At 35.7% G+C, this 17,513-nt stretch overlaps 1 protein-coding gene across 5 annotated transcripts in view; it reads left to right on the forward strand.

Annotated features, from left to right (window-relative positions):
• The window catches only part of SDCCAG8 (SHH signaling and ciliogenesis regulator SDCCAG8), a 115,417-nt gene that overhangs the window by 2,426 nt on the left and 95,478 nt on the right, over nt 1-17,513 (forward strand). For 4 of the 5 annotated variants that reach the window (XM_064445799.1, XM_064445798.1, XM_064445801.1 and 1 more), the window contains exons 2-7: nt 7,696-7,875; nt 7,980-8,062; nt 13,068-13,181; nt 13,595-13,720; nt 14,024-14,164; nt 15,527-15,591. In XM_064445799.1, the coding sequence (XP_064301869.1) occupies nt 7,696-7,875; nt 7,980-8,062; nt 13,068-13,181; nt 13,595-13,720; nt 14,024-14,164; nt 15,527-15,591 (709 nt within the window). The remainder of the gene's footprint in view (nt 1-7,695; nt 7,876-7,979; nt 8,063-13,067; nt 13,182-13,594; nt 13,721-14,023; nt 14,165-15,526; nt 15,592-17,513) is intronic. The other variant, XM_064445800.1, reaches the window with a different exon arrangement.

The raw sequence follows: 17,513 nt of genomic DNA on the forward strand, positions 1-17,513 counted from the left end.
TTTCAGGGAGGCAAGGGCTTTCTGCTATGACTTTCATTGACAAAGGAGGAGTGATAAATTAGGATTTTAAAACTGTGGTTGGACACATATGATTTTGCCGCTTAATAAATCTTCTAATGGCAATATGTTTCTGCTTCAAGGCTGCATTGTCACTTGCAGGGACATAGCTTCCTTTAGAAAGGTCCCACTTTAAGGGTTTTTGTTAATTTCTGCTGCCCTAGATTCGGCATAAGTACAAGCACAGCCAATACATTGAAAATTTGGTGTATTTCATAAGACATTTATTTTTGGAGTGCTTGTGATTATCTTTTACCTAGAATACTTTTTCAGGCTTGTCTGCTTGCTTTTATGCAGATCTGGGAGGGGACTACCCTGTCACTGAAACATTTTGTAAATTCATGTTCTCCTGCTGTGATAGCTCAGTGGTTGACCTGCCTTTTCATTTCAGGCAGTGAAGGCCAGCCAATGCCATTTCAGATTACTGGCAAGTCCAAAACATGGCATGTGGACAGTGGAGATGGCAGATTTCTTCTGTTCATCCTCATCTAAGGAGATGTGGAGGTGTGTTGGTGTCTTTAAACTCAAGTGCGCAGGCAGCATGCTCTGCTCAACATCCATCCTGCTGGGGTGTCTGACCGCTGTTGGATGCAGTGGTTACATTGATCTGCCTAGACTCCCTGCAGAACACGATGTTCTCAGCTTCCTTACGCGGTAACAACAGGGGAAGCCAAAGACCTTTGGTCTCCAAGCCTGCTATGATTTCCCATAATTTCCGGATGCTTAACACTTTGTGTAAATGTTCTTGTGGGTGTGGAGTTTGATAAGCTTCGGAAGGACTTTATAGTTTGTTCCTTGATTCAGACCAGGCTTGTCATGAAAATGTGCTCTTGTAGCATTTTGCAACAGAGCTCCAACCTTCCTGATTTTTGTATTAGGCTCATTGTGCATTTTAAATGTTCCAGTGGAATTTGTCTTTCAACCAGGAAATCTGTTGGAGTGCTTGGAGACTATCATATATATGGTTTCATCATAGTTATGATGAGCTTTTAGGATTTTGATATGTGGAGTTTTGAAGCATGCCTTTGTACCAAGTTATCTGGACATTGTAAATGACCTCTTTAACTCTCTCATATCTTCAAAGGGTTTTTCTTAAGAATTTTGCATCTTGGGCTGCTTAACTGTGTATAAGACTAATAGTAGGTCTCACCACGTCATATGATTGTATGCATGTAATCTGTTCATGCAACTTATTTTCATTTTATCTATTTCTGACTGGATCCCCTTACAATGGGTCGATTATGTTTTTTAAATCATTTCAGAACATGACCTTTGGGTAGCTGTTTCCCTTTTCATTCTGGGAAACTGGAATTTTTTCATACAATGCCAAGCTATGTTGAATTTCATACATACATGCCTCTCAGTGAGTAGACATCAGTAGCGTATTATCACAAACATAATCCCAGTGCAGAGTGATACAACATTAGTTCCATTATGATTCTCAATGAATGTCTTTATTTCGCAGTGATGCACAATTTTTAACTCCTTTGACCTGTACAGCATTTCTCACATCATTAGCACTACCATGAGGAATTTACTGAAGGGCAAATAGATCATTGTTTCTCCCCAAGTTGTCAAACCCAATTCTTTACCGGTTTTTCTGGGGTAGTTACACAGCTTGGGATTTTTTTCCAAATTCAGATCCTTCCTGTGATCTGGATTCTGGAATTTCAGGTGGTGTGCCTTGGGGATTATTTGATGTTTTTGAAACACAGCGTGTGTAATGCCTGACATTATCTGGACTCAGGCTGATACGTGGCAACAGGTTATCACTACCCATGCTGGAGCTCAGAAGAATAATTTTACAGCCTTATTCAGTTTGATAGGAGGATGAATAAGTTCTCAAAGAGTAATCAGTTCCTTCAGTGCAGCGGCCTTTGTTGTAAAGGGAGATCCCTCAGAAGACTGGCACACAGGGAGCCCAGGTGTTCAGTAAACTGAGTCTAGTAGCCAGAGGACAGAAAATCAGACCAAAAAACCCAACTAAGACATAACTGTCTTAGTCTCTGTCAGAGCCCAACAGAGAGGTTCTGATGAAATAACAAAGGTCCTAATACAGGGCTTTTCCTGAGTAGTCTAGACCTTGTATAATGAAGGTCTTTAATGTGTGTAATACAGATTTAGGAGGGTGGTATTTGTACAGTTGAAGTTATTACATTACTGTGCAAACTTCCACACAATTGTCACCATTTCAAATGAACCTTGAAGTCTTTAGGAGGTAACAACATTTCTAATAAAAAGTTATTCTCAAGGGAATAGAGATATTTTGTGAAAGAGAATAAGAGCTTTCAGTCTCAAAGCTGCCATGTAGTATGTTAGTAGCATGGTCGCATACTTGTGTTTGGCAGCCAATAAAGAAGAACAGCTGCGTATCAGAATGGTATCTAAATTAAATTCCAAGACTGTGCAAAACACAATAAAAACTTATAAGCAATTCTCAGTTTCAGTATTTTTAAGCAATTATTTGCCTGAAAGGCTACCCCAGAAGAGGTACATGATGTGCTATTTTAGATGTCTGTGTCAATAGAAACAAAGTCAAAGTTGATATACTTCTGGACAGTAAAGTTTTCTTTAAATAGACACTGTCTTTCTGTTTTTGCTAACTGGTCTAATTTTCTCCTTTGTCAGTTATTGTTTCATGTAAATTCTATGGTATTAGGGTTTCTTTTAAGACCTAAAGAATCAGTGTAATTCCTTCTCTAACTTTCTAGGACTGTTTTCTGATTGGGAACCATGGGATATCAGAAAGTGACCTGTCTGTTGAATTCATAGCCAGTGATGTCTAGTCATCTGCCTGTAAACATTATTAGAACTGGATGTTAGCTTTACACTATGGCAACTTTTTCCTACAGTTGTAGTTTGTTTAATTTATGTTGCTTAACACTTCTACCAGCTAGAGTTATTTTCCATGTCTTTCAGGCAATTCTGTAGTTTTGGACGGTTGGTTCCTTTGCTAAGCTCTCTATTAGCTCCCAGGGTATTTTCTTTGGCATTTCTGAGTCCATGAATGAGGTAGCTTTGTTTTCATTTAAAGGAGTGCTCTTTATAGACAGTCTTGGGTGATGTCTGAAAAAACATCTTTTGTTCAGGCAATGCAAACACTGTTCAATGACTTCTCTGTTTTTTCTGTTTCCACTTCAGTGGCAATTGTTGTCTCAATTTTTTTTGTTATATTTTTTGTGGGGTTTCCCTGCCCAACTCCCCTCCACCTCTGTGTTGTGCTTTACTTCAAAGTCTCCTGACCCTAGCAAGTAGAATGGATTCATAATGTGTCTCCAATGTAAAGAAATATGTCATTGTTCAGCAGTAGTACTGACATTCCCATATAAAAAACTTCTACCAATTATATTTATACAAAGATACTTCTCTGGACAAAGGATACCTATACTGTATTTTCAGAGAGTAATACTTAGATTTTGTAGTTATAGTGACTACCAAAAATAACCAGAGTTATCAATGCTTCTTTCAGGACAGAGGAGTATCTTTATTCAGCATGTAGAATATACGGCACGTTCGTTTTGAACATTAGTTAATGTTTCAGTCAGGGCCATATTGGCTTTGTCTAAAGCATTATGCTTAACTGAACTTAATCTAGTCCAAAGTTGCATTTACATTCAGATGAATTGAGGGGTAGGAATATCTTTGTACCTAGAACGGTATGGTCTTGATCCCAGGTTAGGATTGCTGGTTGCTTCTGTCTCTGAAATGTCAAGTAGTGATGTCTGACTTTTTATTAGGTGTTTGGTCAGCTATGTCATTGCTAAGGCATTAGATAAGTTATCTGCCTGCCCCTTGTGGCAACTACTGCCTGTGATTTATACATAATAGTTGACAACAGCATTTTTGGGGAGCACTTGCATCTTTTTTTCTTGATGTATCAAGTTTGATCCATCAGGTTTTGTTGCTAGCTTACCATTTTTCATAATCATAATCAGATCCTTTAAACACTGAAAGCCAAAGAGCCTTATAGTAAATACAATTTTTTTAAGTTTTAATCCAGATAAGTCCAATTTCAATTATATCCTGAGCTGTTCCTATAGAAAATAGCATATCAATGCAGTTTTATCATACAACAGAAATATATCTTGAGATTTTATGCACAGAATCTTGTTAAGATGTAGAAAAAAAAAATGCTGATTGAATTTTAGATATGCAAATCCCAGTACTGCATGCGACCAGTTTTCTACAGTATGTTTTTACTGAGGTTCTGTTTCTATAAGATGTACTATTACAGGAATAGCCAAACTGAAAAAGTTAGGTTGACTGTGTGAGCACTGAAAAATGACTTCTAAATTAATTATGAAATTATCATGTTGTCTTTAAGCAAAGGTTCTTTGGTGTCCAAGAGTTTGCATCCCCAGAGGTTCTTTCTACTTCTTTCATATTTAAAAGAATATTTTTACATTGGCAGAAACAACAAATGTAATCTTTCCACTTGGTAATGTGTCTTCTTTTATCCTAATGCCCAATATTATGTCCCTTATTTGGGGAATAAAAAGGTATAATGTATTTATTCCCTTTTACATGTCCAGTTCAACTCTTACCGAAGTAAATGTTAGCTCTTCAGTGTCCAGTGAATGTAAAAGCAGACCATCAGAAATTCCTAACTCCCTGTTTCCCCATGGTGAAGGTTTTGCTTATGACAACTGCTTTTGTAATTTGAAAATTGGCAAGCTTTTAAGAAACTTTGGCAAATATATGATGAAGCTTTCAAAACTGTGGTGGTTATTCCAGAGGCAGGAAAGTGTAGTCAAGAAAAGTAGACATCAGTGTGCCAATGGTAATGATTTTAATGTGTTTCACTACTACTGCCCAGTACATTTATGGAAAAAGAGGACATAGCGCATGTTATCTTTGAGGATAAAGTAGTAGCTTGGAGTTCAGGAGCTGTAATACTACAAAGAGAGACAAGTTCTGGGAAAAACTGGTTTTGGTTTGTTGCTCTTTGCTGGCTATGGACAAATATTGATACTCTGGGGTTCTCTGACAGAGGTCTACAGTAAATGTGGAAATAAAGGAATTGTATTGCTGTCAGATGACACACCACATAATAACATAACTGACATTGAACGCTTCTTGGCAACAACTAGTTGCAACATAGTTTGCTAAATATTTAAGCCATTACATCAGTGAGATACTTCTACCATTTCTCAATTAGCTCTCCCACCCCTCTCAACGTCCTGGAACGCTCAAGCATGGATGAATACCTTAAGTATGCCAATAGAGAAATATTTGACCTAATCCCTTCTTTTCTGAGCCATTGCCTTGTGAATTGTATTTGGGTTTATTATAAGAAATTGTGACTATTTGAAATGTGCTTTTTATATCTTCTTTTACCTTAACTTTGTTAAAGGTTGGAGTGAGTACCTGTAAAATCGAAAGAGGTGATGCAAGTCATAAGATGACTGTGCTTTAAAAATAAATGCTGAGAGAAGATTAATAGGTCAGAAATGAGTTGGGTTTTTATTAGAAACTAGCATTACTAAAAAGTGAGTGATGGCTCGCATGCTGGACTAAGAACCATGTTCTTAAATATAATGCTTTCTTTTTTTTGGGGGGGGGGGGGGGGGGAGGGGAGGGGTGGTATTTATATTTTCTAAGCTATTGATAAGTTACAACAAAGCAGAGAAAAAGACTGAAAAGGTCTGTGAAGACCATTACTGTGGGGGAAAAACATGGATTTCCCAACTTCAGCCAAGATGATGTAAACTTGAAAAAGATAAAATGAAGGCATAAATATATATCTAGCTTTTGTTCTCTGACTTGAACTGTTATTCACCTTTCTGTCTGGAAGAAAGGAGCTATTAACATTTGTAACCAGCAGCATATATTATCTCTGAGGCATGTCTTCTGAATTCTACCTAGCAAATGCTTAACTGTCATTATTTTTTAAGCTTTTTTTGCCTGTGAGAAAAAAATATTTTCAGTTAGTTATTTATGCATCATATCAATTTACAGATTACAAGCATGTAAAATAAATTTAAAATGTGTGCTGGAAAGCTTGCCATTTTTCTAATTGTAGCAGTTGCTTCAATAAAAGATATTACTTTATAAGCTTTGTCTCAGAAGAGTGAAATTCCTGTTCTGTGAGCATTTATACCTAAATGATTCATATGCAGTAGTCCTAGTAGAGAATAATCCTCCAAAGAATTAGGGCTAAATGAAGAAAATAGCTATGATTTTATGTTTCTGAAAGTCAAGTAAGGTTTTGAGAGTGTGGGCTTTTGTTTTAAATTACTAATAACTGTTAGCTATTAATGAAACTTTTCTAATTCCAGGTAGTTTTGACTGGTAGGTCAGGTGACTGTGGCATTACTTTGGAGAAACGTAAAAGAAACATGTCATCTTATATTCCTGATAAAGTGGCTGTGAATCGTGATGGGGACTGTCTCACAGAGCACGTACGCTCTGTGACTGGTGTATGGGACATTTTCTGGGTTCACTTGGTATTGCAGTAGAACCTAGAGATCCTGCTTTGTTGAAAACTGCATAAAGCCATACTACTTAGGTTACTACTCTGTCTTTTCTAGGTAGTATATACATTACTTAAAGAGAAGAGAAATTAAATACTCATCTCCCTTTTTACATAGGCAACTGAAAGAAGTAATAAGCAAGTTGCCTGAGGTCCTATACTGTGAACTAGGAGTATCATTATCTAAAACCAAGCCCATATTTTCTGATTCCCAATCGAACTGTCATCTCTCAGCTGCAAATCTCTTAAGTTTCTTTTCTAGCATATTGGAAATGTTCACCTATGTCAGAGTGATATGGCATTTATGATTGAAAAGTTTTTTATTTTTATGAAGGCAGCTGAATCAAATGAAAAGAAGGAAAATAAGAAAAAATATACTATATAATATATATATAGTATACTATATATATACTATATAATATATATTTTATATATATATATAATATAAAAAAATATAAAAAAAATGAGAAAAGGCCATTACTGAATCACCCTCTAGTAAGTCAGTCAGTTCTTGAAAGGGTTCATACATATTTTTTTTAATCTGGAAAGAGTTTTTTGTGGGTCTTTTTTTTTTTTCAGAGTGATGAGTGTTATTTAGTTTTCACATTTGTTCAGGAGTCATCAGTCTTTATTTAATCACTGTTTTATGTTGGTTTGGTTTGCCAAGTTTTTACCTCATTTACTCAGATATTTTTTTAGGTGTGCTATGCACTGCTTTGTCACATGTGGTGGCATCATTAGAATTCAAAAATGTTGTTCTCTGCGCCCTATCTTGCACATGAAATATAGCGTGAGCTTTAGGTTCATTGAAAAGCATCAAAGCTGTGTATGCCAGGAAGTATTTTAGGGTCAAGTATATTATTACTTATGCTGCTGCAGAGTCCTAATGTATTGACAGGCTAAGATACTATTTATAACTTCTTCTCTGAAAACGTAGTAAATATTTCTTCTGTAAATTGTGACATACAGTAGTTGTTTTGGCTCTTTCTGTTAGGTAATTTCTTCCAGTGGCTGTGATTACATCAAGTAGTCAAGCTAGACAGATGCTGAATACTTTTAGTTCTCCCTTTTTTTTGCAAATTTAAAATATCAGTCAGTAAATACTTTTTTTTATGTTTTCTACTGTGGCTAATGATGTGATTTTTTTTTTCCCCCCCACCCCCCAGAGCGTGCTAGTGAAAGCATCCATCAACTGAAATATGCTTTGGAGGAAGGACAGTTTGCAAAGGGCAAGGGTGAAGTAGCATTTGAAGAGTCCTCTGGGGACAAGGGCAGTGATGATGTGGACAGGGGCAATGATGACAGCGGGAATGCAGCCTGGCAGGAACTGCAGCACAGTCACGCAGGTGAGATTACTCTGAAAGCAAGTAGTTTAAAAATTGTTAGAAATTATACTAATTTAAATTAAAAAGTAAATATTTTTGTTATAATGTTTTTTATCTCTTCCTAGTTAATCAACTTAAAATTTTGTTGCAACATCAAGAAAGAATCGAAAGTGAAGTCTCTCCATCAAGGAAGAAGATGTCATTCTGTGTATGTTTCTTCTTGTTTCTTTTGTGTTGTTTGAATGGATAGCATGCATGATGAGATCAATTTTCTAGTATCCAGGAAGAAAAAGAAGCACCAAATCATTATTATATTCTGAAATATAGGAGATTCCTGAGGCTATGGCCAGAACTTGGTATGCTTATGACCATAGCAGAAGAAAAAGAAATCTATAATACAGGATTTAAACTTTTCTCCTCTTCTGTTGACCATGCAGCATGGGTCACACTTCACATTGCTTTCAGTTTTCTCATCTTTTTCTTTCCACCAAAAGTTCATCTTTTTTGTTTTGGAAACAGTTGGGATTGACTATACAGACAAATTTCTGTAAAAGCAGCCTCTGTTTTCCTTTGGCTGTACTTTAAGGGTTCCCAAAGGACTTCTTATGCTGTAACTATGCGCTTTTTTTTTTTTTTTCCTAAGAGGATTAGACACTTTCACATAACAACAGGTTTTGTAGCTCTCTGACAAAATGCAGAGGTCGGTCTCTGTCAAAGTTAGTTTATACCCTTACCTGGGCTTCTCAGATTTACCCTTCTTGCAGCAGAACTGCACCAAAGTATGTGCAATGGACAGTTCAGTTACAGAGCAACTGCTAGATACTAGTAGCCCTATAGGAAAATAATTCAAAGATATTGTTCTGGTTTTACATCTTGATGGCATCCACTGACTACTTTTGATTTATACTAAGCAAGACAAGCAGCTCTCTGCTGTCAAAGTTGAGGTAGCTGTAGAATAATCTAAAGCTTATAGCCTATATTCCTACTGTGTTGCTTTGAGCCTGTGTAATAAGCCTTGCTCTACTGCTCTGATATGGAGAAATTTTATTTGAAGTTCAACTTTTCTGAATGTTCTAAAATCCACAAGTTTAGTTTGATTGCCCTGCCAGGTACTTTTGCCTCATAATGGTACAGGAGAGAATTAGTGTCTTGTAGCTCAAGGGAATGGTGCGTCGTTGGTTGATCTTCACATGACATGAATCAGTATCGATTTGTATTGAGCCTTTGGAGGGGAGGGAAAGCATCTTTTAATCTATCTGTGTCAAAGTTCTCTACTTATATTGGGAAATTTTAGTATAGTGGAAAAAATCAGAAAATGGGATACTTTTTTCTAAGAACCATGTGATAGTGCTTTCAACGAAGAGTAAACAGAGAAAAGATGGGAATTTACTGTACTGATAGGGAATTGTCCCATTTCTTTCTCTTGAAGTTTCCAGTAAGAGGGATTCTGTGAAGTGGTGGCCTTATTCTCCTTTTCAGTTGTCCTCCATCTGCTTGCTAGCCAGATGTGAAGGTGTTCTGAAGGCAGACCAAGTGTAAAGCTCAAAAAATGTGGAAGTACAAAAAAATCCCAAACCCTTATAAAATACGAGCGTGTCTTGTGGTTTGCTGGACACTGCAGAAATGCTTCTTGTATAAGAATTAGATTCCCCAAAGGTCAAGGAAAGCAAACGTAGATTATGAGTGACCTTAACCTTTGGCATTGAATTATGCTGAAATACCTGATGACTACTGAGGAATACGTGACTTCATGTGTCTATAGCTAAATATAATATTTTGTAGTGTACTGTTTAGTAAACTTTACAACATTTCGTATGTATAAATAACATTGTCTTAACAAAATTCCCTTCTATGGCCCATTGAAAAAAGTTGTAATAGGTATCAAGTGAGTATGTCTCTTCTTTGATTACGCTCAGGTGGTTGGGTGGAGGTTGTCCTTTTGGTCTCTACCTCATCACCTGAGGTCAAGGCCCAGCAAGATTGCTTTGTACAACAACTGCTGTTCTACAAACTGGGTCTTGGCTAACCTAACTGCACCCAGCTTGGGTTCATGACACTCTTGTTATAACTGGCAGTCCTGTGACTGATTCTCGTTGTTTCTTGCCAGTTTACAAGGCATCACATTTAAGACTGCCAGCAGGAGAGTGTCTAATTCAGGGGTTTAGAGGTTTGAAATTTGAGGCATTCTGGAAATGCACAAGATGGGCTAAGGTGTTTGGGATGTTGGCAAAACTGTTTGTCACCGTGTAGAATGCTGGCCTCTAAAGCTGTCAAGCATTTATATTTTATAAACCCTTGTGTTTATATGGTAAACTTTTCAATATTAATAAACATGAACAGTGTTTCTGAGACTTGAACATAAATGTTTGGTAATCTGTACTGATGAGACGTGACTTTCAGTTCTGATTTTAATATTTGGCCTACTTTAAATATATGCCTCCCTTGACCTCTCTTCTTTCACCCTATAACGCATGTTATCTTACCAGAATATTAATTTAAAAATCCCAAATTAAGAATTAATTAATTGATAACAGTAGTGTAGTAAAAAAAGGTGAAAAGAAAGAAATCACAAATTATTTTCCAGGCACTTACCCCATGAAAGGGCGGGTAGAGGTCTCTAAATAAAGAAATATTCCAGTGACAGTGCTGTGAGTTAATAAGCTGTGTTAAGAAGGCTGCTGTTCTTTTTCTGTTGGGAAAATATGCTATGTATTATTTTCCTTTTAGTGAAACCATTCTTTAGCAATCTCGTATACATCACATCGACATGTCTCAGGTTAATCATTAGCACTGTTTTTCAGTGAAAAATAATTTAAATAGAAATGGAGTTTTTAACACTGTTGAACGCTGCTGTGGTGTAAACCTTCAGGGAGGCAGCTGGAGGTCTCAGCTGTGAGGCATCTATTACATTTTCAGAAAAGAGGGAGGGATGAGTAGGAGCCAGAGGAACAGAAGGAAGAGTTACAAATATTATATATAATATAATAATTATATATAATTTAACTATATTAAATATTTTATGCTATATTATATATAATTTAACAAGTGTAATTACTTTTTTTAAAGCTTTGTAAAGTAGTTGAGATTAACAGACTTTAAAGCAAGGTGAATTCTGACTCAACAGAACATGGAACTTACGTGCACTGAGCCAGGTGGAAATTCAGAATCCCTTCTCTAAATATTTTTCTAGATGGTTCTGGAAAATGCTCCATTTGTCTCTGCAGTCATAGTTCCAGATTTCTCAAGAATCCCCCCTTTAATGCGGCCAATACTTATATCAGATATAATTTGACAGGAAGGCTTTTGTTGTTAGAAACCTGCCCCGCACTCTGTTGGTGAATTTTATCTTTTTCTTTAAAGGTTGGACAGGAAATCTTAACACCTTGTTGTCAGAACCTGTAGATAAGGTAACTAGTAGATGTAATAGCTAGCCATTAGCTTGGTTTGGGTTTGGTTTTTTTTAAGAATGGTGAATGTTTTTTAAAATATTATTTTTTAAAAAGACTTAGATTTCTGAATCTTTCAGGAGGTTCAGGAGTCCAACTGTTCAGTTAGTTCCTGAAAATTAGTTTTACAATCTTTAAGACTTGAAGTGTATTTGAGAAGCACATCATGGAATGTTTTTGCACAGAAAGGTGTGCTTACTGATCCAAGATCAAAGATGTTGGAATTGTATCTGTTTCAAAACTAGCTCAGGATTGGCATAAAGATACTTGTTTTCACCTAGAATAGTGAACTAATGCTAGAAACGCACCTGTTGTTTCTCTGAGAGGACCCCATTAACAACTCTGCATGAACTTTGTATCCTTACTAGAAAAGAATGTAAGGAAGGGAGATTTACCCTATTACAAATATGAGTGAAATTGCTCAGTAAATTGGTGAAAAATGCAAGCATGTCTTGTGTGAGAGGATGTAGGTTCTGCTTAGAAATGTGTCCCAGTTTGACTGTCTTAATTTTAATTATTTAAAAAACAAAATATCAAACAAAACAAAAAAATCAAAACATTGTGGCTTGCATTGATATACTTTCTTTTAGCTTTGGGAATTAAAATGGTTTATATATGTCAACTAGCATTAGACTGTACTTAGTTCTTCCAGTGGATGAAATTTGCAATAGCGGAAGATCAAACTGAAGTAGTAATATAATGAAATACATAAAGAGGACAAGTGAGGATCTCATAGAAGCAGGTTTTTTTTTCTTTAATTTGCAAGTAGAGACACCATTAAATATTTTTGTGATTCTTCAAAGGTAGTTTCATTCCGACTAACATACTTATGCTTAATACTGTTGTTCTACTAAAATTATTTTAAAGTATGTTATACTTCATTAGAACTAAATTATTATACTATGAAAAATATTTATTACATCAACTCTAAAGTCCTTTTTATTAGACTGACAATGACTGTTAGTTGCTAATAGGATCAAAGACAGACTGCAGTTTTCAGGAAACTTTCATTTATGATTTAAGGGTGTTTTAATAATTATTTACATTCTTAATCTGTACTGTATTCTTAGGAGTAGATGTTGTAAAGTTATAGTGATTGTGCTTTTCACATTTTGTAAAAAGTTTAATCCCTGTTTAAATCTTGCTGAGCAAGGCAGAGATGTTATTGTTTCTGTCGAATGGGCAAGGATTCCCTTCATCACCTTCTTTAACTAGTTATTTGTGAGGCTATCAAAAATCTTAACCATTAATAGGGTCATCAGAAAGGCTTTTTAGAATTGTCTTTTAAAATACCAATAATCAAGGTCTTTGATAAACTTAATATCTATTACACATTTTCCTCAGTTTCTATGGAGCTATTAAAAGTGTAGACATAGTTGTGTTTCTGTAGCAATTGTTAATGAACATTTAGAGGAGTAGCCTTTGCATATCCATAACTCATTAAAATTCAAGGCAGTTTTAGATTCATTTCACAGAGAAGAAAATACCCCCGTACGTTTGTCTGGAATAGCAGTATGAATTTAATTTACAAATCTATTTGTGGATATGATATAATCCTGCTTTATAGATGTGGTTAATCATGCAGCTGTATGTTTTGACAGAAGTAACATACTTTCTGTATGTAAGTTCTTACTGTTTCTCCCTTCCTCATGATCTAGTACTTAGTGACTTTTTAGTAAGGGTATGTAGTATTGTGTGTGCCAGCAACATTTTATTGCAAAAATGGAAAACTGTAAAATAACACGTGCTATTCTTTACTTCCTTTAGAAACCCCCAGAAGCAGCAGCTGGAGACTTGCCAGCCATTTCTGATCTCGTTCCAATAATCAATGATCAGTCACAGTACATTAACCATTTAGAAGCAGAAGTGAAGTTTTGCAAGGTATTACACAACGTATTTCACCTACTAAAACCCTGGTCCCCTAAGTATGAAGAATTACTTTAAAAACAGCTTACAGTTAGTCTTGAGATCGATTGTTGTAATGACCAAAACTGAGCCAAACACTGTTCAGTAGATTCTGAGCCTTACCATACGTCTTAGTGCCTGTGCAGTGTTTAAGGGTCTTCAAAGACATTTTTACTTCATATCACAAATACAAATAAGAAACTTTTAAAAATAAGTATTTTTGTAGCTTGAATTTCCATATAACGAAATCTGTCTTTTGAGTGTTCTGATTCTCTCTAAAAGGGTTGAAATAGTTGAGAACGTTAATCTAGACTTTTGGTCTCAAGATGTATTTAAATGTTGATGGCCATCTCAAGAAGCCTTTTACGTGCCGTTCCTGTACCCTATAGGAGGAACTGTCTGGGATGAAAGATCGAGTACAAGTAGTTGTACTTGAAAATGAGGAACTCCATCAGAAGCTGAAATTTTTAACTGAGGAACAGTTGTTAAGAGAACAAACTCTTCTAGATGCTTCAGTAAGTTTTTATTTTTCTGTTGTTGTTCTAACCAGTGTTCAGGGACCTGATTCTTTTTAACGAAGGCTATATAAATGGTTATTCGCAAACTAAATTTGAGTCAAAATTTAATGAGAGTTTGTAAACGTGGATTTCTCTGGATAACATCATTATTGTAGGTTGCCAAGCTATATAACTTGTTTATTATTTGTTCTTATATTCTACTATAATGAAAATTATGAGATTCAATACTTTTATATAATTAATATTTTAAAAAACCCAGCCTGCATAATTATAACTGAAGCATTAATATTTTTATTTTAGGCAAATACTCAGAACTCCTGGCCTGTAGGTGGTAATGACTGTAGCATGCGTCAGCCTGTCACCTCATCACCAGCACATAACAAAGATCAGGCTTTTGTTACAGCAGCTGTTGGAGAAGTAGAAAAATGGCATGCAGAACTGGTTGGTATTAACTTTCTTTGCAGAGTCATACCTTTGCAAAACCTTTTGGTGCTTTGTTGTTGCTGCAGTTCTGGTGACTGATTTTGTAACAGATATACAGGATAAGTTCTGATTGACTGAACCTTAACCTGAGGTCAGATTTTATTCTCTTAAAACTCATTTTCTCATTATACCTTAATTGATATTATTATCCAGTTAGACAGGATGGCAGGTTGTACCTGCAGATGTTGACTTCCCAGAGATAAGCCTGGTTTAAAAATGTTCTGTCGGCGATGGCTCCACTGTGCTTTGGAGATTCTTAGCAGTAACACAGCACACAAGCAGGTGGGAATTAGCTGGTGTAATTTAGGCAGCTCTCCAGGCAAGCTCTTCTGCAATGAATCTTTCTCCTTCTGGAGCAGCGCAGGCTTGGTGAAGTACAAAAGTCGCTTTGTGCAGTCTGTTTTCCCTAAGCAGAATTCCACACCTTGTGCATTTAGAGATACAGAGAAGCCCTAGTGATTCATAGATGATGCTGCCTCTATCTTGTAGTTTTAGTTTGGGAAGATATTCTTAACTTTTTTGCTCTAAATTAATGGGCTAGCATTGCTATCTTTTAGGAAAAATAGAGTTAACTGAAAGTTTTGATGCTTTTTAATCCATCTGCATGTGTATGCTGTCAAATTTAAACGGTACTTTAATTTTTCAAGATAATTACATGTATTTATTTTTCCCATTAAATATGTTTTTGATGATTTTGTGCATCAACTAGAGCTGAAAACCTCTTCAGTGATACCTAATGCCTGCAATTGTTTGAAAGTAGTTTTTACAGTAATTGCACTTTTTCTTCATCTGCCATATGTAAAGCAAGAGAACCATAGTGATTGTGACTTCTAAGTGTCACAGCTAAATTTCTGGGATTTTACCTGGTCTGTTATCACCATTATATTTAACATTGGTGTGGTTGATTTATATGCCTAGTTCTTCACCACGTAATAAGAGTAACTCACGTATTATAAATAAATACCTTATCTACTTGAAGTTCTTCAGGATTCCTCTTTTATTTCTGCTGACTTGTGTGGAGAGTAAGAGCAAACTCGAGGCAAGATCATAAATTTCTGTAAATCACTGTAGAGGGCTGCAATTGGAGCTGAAGGAATTTACCATGTGAGGATCTGGCAAAATGAGTAGAAATCGGAAAATGGGAGGGTTGTTCATTTTGTAGACTTTAACAAGTGTGAAATACTTCGATTTCTCTGACACTCATGTTTCAACAAGTTTATATCTTCAGGAGGAAAGAATGAATGTGGTTAATGTCTAGATTTATTTGTAAAGACAATATTATGAAGATAGCAAAAAACACTTCTCTCATCTTTTCTAAAGGAGAAACTAAAGCTTCTTTATCAAGAAAGAGTCAATATCCTTGATGCTCAGATACAGTCTCTAAGGTACAGTGTTTTCTTCTTCTTAAAATTATTGTTAATAAATTATCACTTCATAACCCCATGAATCTCTCTTAATTTGAATTAAGAAAGAGAATGCCTGAATGTCGTGTTTTCCGATAGTGTTCCTGAAAGCTGGTTTTGTATGAAGTTTTCTGAAATATAAATGTAGCAAAATTGAATGTAGTGCTATTATATAGCAACATTAGCAATATATGAATTTTATACATTCAGTTGAATTATTATGTTTATAGAAATTACAACTTGATACAAAATGTCTTTATCCTTTTTATTGTTTTTCTTCATAGAAACATCATGTCTATTAAGGTAGACCAATCAAAGAAAAAAAGAGAAGTTAAAATTTTAACTTGTGTGAGCTCTGCCATAATTTTCTTCTATTAGTATTTTATATTGCAAGCTTTAGAAATCTTAAGCATAGAACTAGTTTAGGCCACATAATGATTTTGTAGCAGGAAAACATGGTTTTGAAGTATGCAGGCAGCGTTTTCAGTCACGTAACCTGCATATCTTCAAACACAAAAATATTCGAAAATAAGTCCTCATGTGCTCCTCAAAATAGTAAAGGCTTGAATAGGTAGAAAACTATGGAAAAACAGTTAGAGGCAACCACTTTCTGATTTGGTGTTCTGGAGAAAACTTCTCCCTGTACACCTGCATTCATAATACTGCTGCTGAATGTGTCTAATTATGTTCTTCCCTAAATAAACTGTGGTTTCATATATCTGAAAATTCTAGACTTTTGTGTGTGTGTAAAAAGAGTTACTGGTAGGAAGACAAGTTTAAATACACCATCTGCAGTGGTGAAATCTTAAACATGCGAAGCTAACTGTGCTAGTGAAAGTAAAGGAGGATCTTAAATTTCTGCCACGTAATATTCTTCCCCACCACAACTTGACTCGAAGTGTTGTGTGTACTCAGAAATAAATGTTGGAGGCTAAAATAGTCTGAAAAGTTCCACAAGCACATTAGTCAGCCTCTTGATTTCTCCTAAGGGGCATGATCTTTCAAACTGTAAGTTCTGCAAAGCACTTGAGCATTTGCTATATTTTAATTAAAGTGAGAAATTATATCACTTCCAGTGGGACTATCCTTGTTTTTAACTTTAAGCTGAATTTATGTAGGACTTGCTGATTTCTGTTCAAGATTTCCTAACAATAGGTCTGTTGTAGCATGACTGTCTAAGGATATATGCATAGCAAATTCTGTTCAGGTTATAGTTGATTATATTTAATAGACCAACTACTAAAATTGGAAATAGTGCACAGAAGATTTCCCAGATGGAAATAAGCATGCATGCAGTGTATATATCATGTTGCACAGTAAATCCAATGCAACCAGAATGTGTCAGACTTACTATGTGTATGCTGCCCAGATGGCCTGCATAACAAACCAAAAGCTTTGGATTCATTGCACAATTTGTCAAATTGATCTATGTGTGCACAGTGTGCGTTTGTCTGGAACTTCCTGATGTCAGCATTCCTACTGCTTGCGCTCTCCCCGGCATGACAGATGCTTGGAAGTTCTGGAGAAAATTCTTCAGAGCACCTGGTAGAAATTTCAGAGACAAGTAAAAAACTTACCCTGTTCTTCTGGAGATGTGGTTGACCTCAAGTTTGTGTGTGTTGCTAGATTGAAGCAAATGTGCGAATATATCTGGATTTTGTCTAGGGAGCATAGGGGACTTCTATGTTACCTTGTAACTTCATAGTTAATTTGAGGGTAGAGAAGAAATGTGAAGTTAATGATATTATTAGCAAGAGCAACAAAAAAATTTTAGGGTATTGAAATATTTATACAGCTGATAGTGTTTCTGGCTAATGAACCCTTTACTCTGTTCAGGCAATATGCCAGCCTACAAGTTTTTTTCTAATAGTTTTATGTGTAACTTCTACTTTTGGATACTACAG

Source organism: Phalacrocorax carbo, chromosome 3 (genome assembly GCF_963921805.1).
Source record: "Phalacrocorax carbo chromosome 3, bPhaCar2.1, whole genome shotgun sequence".
Classification (NCBI taxonomy): Eukaryota; Metazoa; Chordata; class Aves; order Suliformes; family Phalacrocoracidae; genus Phalacrocorax; species Phalacrocorax carbo.